This window comes from Nicotiana attenuata, chromosome 1, assembly GCF_001879085.1.
Source record: "Nicotiana attenuata strain UT chromosome 1, NIATTr2, whole genome shotgun sequence".
Lineage (NCBI taxonomy): Eukaryota > Viridiplantae > Streptophyta > Magnoliopsida > Solanales > Solanaceae > Nicotiana > Nicotiana attenuata.
In genome coordinates, this window is record NC_031989.1 from 25,822,572 (window position 1) to 25,828,571 (window position 6,000).

Genomic DNA, 6,000 nt, shown 5'->3' on the forward strand with positions numbered 1-6,000 from the left:
CGACATGATTGGGATGGTTTTGAAAAGTCTAATTTTGGTTATACATAATTCAAAAAACCGAAAAATTGGTATGGTACAAATTTTATAAAATAACCGGCCGAACCGAACCATTAACACCCCTAGTAGTAGATCGTAACGATAACTCTATATGTGTGAACTTGTATTCTGCAAATATTGAATTATTCAGATTTAAAATTAAATGTAACCCCATTTGCTTATCTAGGATAAATGGTGGACAAAAAACTTTTGAGTTGGGGAGCCATATGCCTAATAAATGAACAATTAGGTTAACTATGAGTTCAACATTAATAAGCATAATTATAAATAAACAAAAAAAGAAACTATTATTTTCTTCTCTAAAGGTAGATGGAACAAAAACAACCCCTATTTTTTTTTTTTTTTTAAACAACCCCTATTTGAATTACATCATGAACTTCAGCCGAAAAAAACATCATGTAACCATTCCCGCTCTATTTGAAGATAACCCGGAACCGTGAAGGTGACACATTACATCATGACCCGGGAACCGACAACGACTTTATCCGATCCAGTGGCACTTTTCGTAAATTCCACATCCTTCAAGCCCAATTTCAAAACTCACCCAAAAAAATATCTTCTCCGTTTGGAAAATCTTAAATCTCTCGAACGTTCCTTCTCGCATCACACATCTTTTCTCTTGCCAGATATTTTCATCTTCCTTCCCCTGTTAAACACAAATCTTCCAAATCATCTCTTCCACGTTTAACATTACGTTTCTGCCTCCATCTCTTTCCTCTTCAACATCTTCCCCTTTTTCCCTCTTTAAATTCTCAAATTTTCGTAACCGTATTTACCTATGGTTTAATAGAATTTATAACTTGGATGTGTGTACCTGTTAGTTTAGGTACAATCTCTGTTTTGGCATCAATTTTTGGAAATTTGGCTCTGAGTTAGAGACAACCAAAAACGGGTATGGATCGAGAAGGAGGATCCGCCGGATCTTGTTACTATTCAGTGCTTGGGATTCGTAAGGATGCCTCCTGCTCCGACATTCGATCTGCTTATCGGAAGCTAGCTCTGGTATGACGCAGAGTATTTATTTTCTTCAATTAACTCGGAATTGAATAAAAAGTTAAACCTTTGTACAAATATATAGTGAGTACTATGTGTAAGTGCATATGCGAGTATAGTACTAACATGCGTGTGATTTTTGGGTGAAGAAATGGCACCCGGATAGGTGGGCAAAGAATCCGTCGGTAGCGGCAGAAGCGAAACGCCGGTTTCAGAAAATCCAAGAGGCTTACTCAGGTTACAATTGATTAATTTATTTAGAATGATATAAAAGTAGTGTCTTTTGATGGAATCCGTTGACGGACGTCTGTAGTTATTTTAGCTTGTTGAAAAATAAAATGTCCGTCTTTTGAAGGATATTGACGGTGGTTAGTTCTCCGTTATTCGTGTGGCAGTTCTCTCAGATGAAGACAAGAGGTCAATGTACGACGCCGGTTTCCTTGATCTGCTTGAGGAAGACGAAGTACGTAATAATCCTCCTTTTTCCCTTGTAATCATTAAGAAATTAGCAGATTTTTTCCCCTCATGTTTCTGATATTGCCACTAAGAATTTTTACTAGTTCCACAATTGCGGCCTGGTGGTCGTGATATTTTTAATGAATAGTAGTAATATTTTGATTAAAATGTCTTTTTTAAGGGAATAAATATAATATTACAATCGGAAATTATAAATGATGATTTATCTGCTGAGTCGAGGAGAAATTTTATTTTGGGCGAGACTCACCCCAGCAAAGTTGTGGCCACCCTCTATATTTGACAAGTGTGATTGTCCCTTTTCTGCATTGGTTAAATTTGAATAAATTAAGAAGAAAAAGTGATTTTGTTATTGATGTGGGACCCACTCCCACTCGATTGAATAGATCGTTAAATAGATATTGCACGAGAGAAATGAGTGGATAGAAAAATGTGAAAGACATTTCCCTCCTTGGTTACCATAATTTGCTGATCACCACCAAACGTAATATTTATAATTTTGTATATATGTCTTTTCTTCTTTTTCATTATCAAAGTTCGTATCTTTTCAAAACCATCTTAACTTACCAAAGCTTTAAAAATGAACCTTTAGAGGTTGTTCATTGATATAAATAAATATGAAATATATTATACATAATTTGTCAATAAAATGTTCCTCATTTGATACAGAAATACAAAAATGTGATCACTAGCATTGAGTACTTTTGCATCTTGATTCATTTGCTACCATGTTTAACCTGCAAGATCATTATAAAAATATTATTTACTATAAAATTAAAATAAGATTAATATAAATTTTTATCATTAAGAGGATGTTTCACTACAAAAAAAAAATATGTTATTGTGGCAGTTTATTTTACGTTTAGCGGCGGTTTTCCAACCGCCACAATATGCTCTAACGGCGTTTTTAAGTCAAATTTGAATTGACTCAAAGGCTTGTCAATTCAACTTAGAGCAGTTTATGACTTGTTTTAGTGTTTTATAAACTTAAAAGTAATTTTAAGTCCAGTGCTTTTGAGTTAAAATAATTCAAAACAAACTAAAATTTATAATTTGTGCATCTTAACTTATTGCTTTTTGGCTTAAAAACGCTTGAGTTTTGTCCAATTAATTTAATTTTTTACCCTTATAAAATATCCCCTCCCTATAAATCCTGAAGGCTAAAGCCAGTCATTTCTATTGATTTGATTATAGAGAAAATCGAAATTGGTATACACTAATTGCTTCTCCATTTGTTTATTTTTTCATTTTTGGATTTTTCTTAATAAGTTTTGGTTTTTAGTTTTCGCAATTCGGATTTTCATGCATATTTCCCTTACGGCCGTGTGCCTGAATAAATTATACTAAGATTGTGCAGTTCTCTAATAAAATTTATTTTATATAAAAAATAATATTTTGGACAAACTAACATAATTACTGTTTAAAGAGATAATTATAATTGAGCTAGTATATGTGATCTTATCGAAACGTGTTTTGCAACTTGAAGTTGAAGGCGTGCTAGAGCTTTGATGTATACTTGGAAATCAACAGCTATTTTCTTAGTTATATCAAAATTTTGCTCCTTGTGCATTTTAATTACAAAGTAACGTCAAATTATTATTACTAAAGGTTATTTAAATAACTAAATAATTCAGAATGGTTTTTAGATTAATACCAATGAGGAAACGCTGTTTAAGGACAAATTTTGTTTTGGGAGTTATTTCAAGTGGAAAACCTGAAAAGCTCTTATTTTTAAGTGTTTAGATTCTTTAATTCAATTCAGATTGAGATTGTGGCTTTTACGTGGAACAATAGTCCAATTTACTTTTATTTATATAACTCCATATCTAATCCTTTAGGTGGCCCACATTTCATCAATTCACCTTTTTTTTTCTTTATTTATAAGTCAATGTGAGTAAATGGGCCCACAGTCACACTTGTCAAATATACAGGGTGGCCTCATACAAGTTTTGTTGGGCGAGTCTCACCCAGAATAAAATTTCTCGTAGTCCTGCTGTTTTCGTCCTCTTACTTTATGGTAATTATGAATTTACCCCCTAAAATTTGGTGAAATGGTATGCAGGGAATGGGTGATTTCCTGCACGATTTGATGAACAGAATGGATCAAAATGTTGGGGCGGCGGTAAGAGAGTAATTAGTTACTCCTACATGGATTTTTTAAGTGTATGTTGCCCTCTGAAAATATTGTATTTATTCTGTTTTTGTTTTTGTTTTGAATTAATTGGAAAGGAGGAGAGTCTGGAGGATTTGCAGAGGACGTTCGTAGAAATGTTCGGTGGAGATTTAGCAAAGATGATGGATGGGGAAAATCCAACGGTTAAGAAGAGGGCACGTGATTCAGGTTCAAACATAAGAGCTGCTCCAAAACGCAACTCCACTAATGTCAATGCCAATGGCATCTCTTCTCACTGTTAATTTTAATCAAACAATGGTGAAGTCGTCCCTACCCAGTCCCTCTTGAATTACCTGTACAGCCCTTTTGGTGTTGATTTAATGGGCTGGATTAGATGAGCCAGGGAGAAACTTAACTAGTTTATTGTGGGTACTTTAGGCAAGTCAAAAAGAACTTTTTTAGACTCTTAATTTTCCAAGGAAGTTGTTCGGTGGCTCGCAAACTTTGAAAAAGTGTATGGGGCTTGTTGAGTTGCGTAATAAAGCATCTCTTTGCTTGAATATCTTTTTTTTGGTGCCTCTAAAATATTTGGGGCTTTTGCATTCGTACTCGGTTTTGGGATAACAATTGAACCTATACCGACTTTGTAAAAAAGTTTGCAGGTGTAAGATCAACTTCAGACTTATCGGGTTTGAAGTTTAAAAAAAAATGTTTGAAGTGAAAAAATTACGCTTCAAATGCACTTAAGGCCAAATAGGTCTGAAGTGCAACCAATGGTTTCATGCACTTAAGGTTAATAAGTCTGAAGTAAAAAAATTGCGCTTAAGGCCAATAAGTTTGAAGTGCAACGAATGTTTTAATCTGTTTAAGGCCAATAAGTCTGAAGCACAGATGCGCTTAAGGCTAAATATGTCTGAAGTGTAACCAATCGTTTCATGCACTTAAGGCCAATAAGTCTGAAGTGAAAAATTACACTTCAGATGCACTTAACGCCAAAAGGTCTGAAGTGCAACAACGTTTTGCTACACTTAAGGCCAATAAGTCTATAGTGAAAATGGCATTTCAGATGCACATAAGGCCAAAAGATATGAAGTGCAACAAATGTTTTCCTACACTTAAGGCCAATACGTCTAAAGTGAAAAATTGTACTTCAGATGCACTTAAAGCCAAAAAGTCTGAAATGTAACCAACGTTTTGCTACACTTAAGGACAATAAATTTGAAGTGAAAAATTGCACTTCATATGCACTTAAGGCCAAAAACTCTGAAGTGCAACAAATGTTTTCATTCACTTAAGGCCAATAAGTCTGGAGTGAAAATTGCCCAGAAAAAGAAATTTGTTCATCGAATTATAACAATCTAATATACGATTTAATACCTAAATCTACTCCAAATGAGCTCAAATTTGAAACATAACCTCCAAATATCATTAAGAACAAACCTCAATTATCAATTTGTCAAAACAATAATAAATCTAATGAACCCATTTTGTAATTAAGAAAAATAATAAGAAGAAACTCTAAGCAATAATAAAAAATAAAGCGTCATGATAATGCATCATTGTAAAACATCGTAAACTATATTAAAATATATTCACAAGCACCATATATAATCATTGGAGGAGGAGGAGGAGGAGGAGGAGGAGGAGAAGTAGGCCAGAAGTTATTTAAAAAGTGGTTACAAATTAAAAGTTTTTAAAAAAATTAGATATAGGTTAAATGGAGACGACCAAATAGGTGCCACGTGCAATTTTTACAAGTATCATTGCATCGTTAAATTTGTGGTGAGTGGTTTCTCTTAGCTTGTGAATTACTAGCTTTTTATTCAAGTTTCATCTTAAATGTGATTAGTAACATCCGATTTGGATCATCAACTTTTAATTGTTATCGAAACTTTTTATGCATATTTACTCAAAAAGTTAAAAATCTGAATGAACCTTTTAAGATGCATTGCATAGTCGAAGAGTGGAATACTTTAATTTTGAACCATTGGCTGCCAATAATTCATTTAACTCATTCTTCAATTCATTCCGTTTGATAGCTTATCATTATAGTGCTTTTCTTTTTAGCTTATCAATTATAGTGCTTTCCTTTTTCTCTTATTGCTCGAAGAAACATGTTTGGCTAAACTTCTAAAATTTATTTATTTGGAAAAACATTTTTCTTAAAAATACTTTTGTTGAGAAATATTTTATATTTAATTAATTAATTTGATTGAATTTTTGAACAATAATTAATATTTAGTTAAATTTTTAAAAAGTGTTTCTAAGTATAAGTTTCTCAAAAGTGTTTTAAAAAATGTACGAAAAAGAAGTTATAATTTTTTTGTTGTTGAAAAACTGTTTTTGCTTCTATTTTGAAATAC

The 6,000-nt window shown here is 32.8% G+C and overlaps 1 protein-coding gene across 1 annotated transcript; it reads left to right on the plus strand.

The window, feature by feature from the left end:
- On the plus strand, window positions 639–4,197 carry LOC109221858 (dnaJ homolog subfamily B member 6-B). The gene is made up of 5 exons (XM_019386312.1): window positions 639–1,059; window positions 1,200–1,287; window positions 1,446–1,513; window positions 3,587–3,646; window positions 3,754–4,197. Exons 1-5 carry the CDS (start codon window positions 952–954, stop codon window positions 3,937–3,939), a joined length of 510 nt encoding a protein of 169 aa, XP_019241857.1. The 5' UTR covers window positions 639–951; the 3' UTR covers window positions 3,940–4,197.

Coding starts and splice junctions, on each gene's coding strand:
- LOC109221858 (XM_019386312.1), top strand. CDS start 952: ATGGATCGAGAAGGAGGATCCGCCGGATCTTGTTACTATTCAGTGCTT. Junction 1,060..1,199: donor CTTATCGGAAGCTAGCTCTG/GTATGACGCAGA, acceptor TTTTGGGTGAAG/AAATGGCACCCGGATAGGTG. Junction 3,647..3,753: donor ATCAAAATGTTGGGGCGGCG/GTAAGAGAGTAA, acceptor TTAATTGGAAAG/GAGGAGAGTCTGGAGGATTT.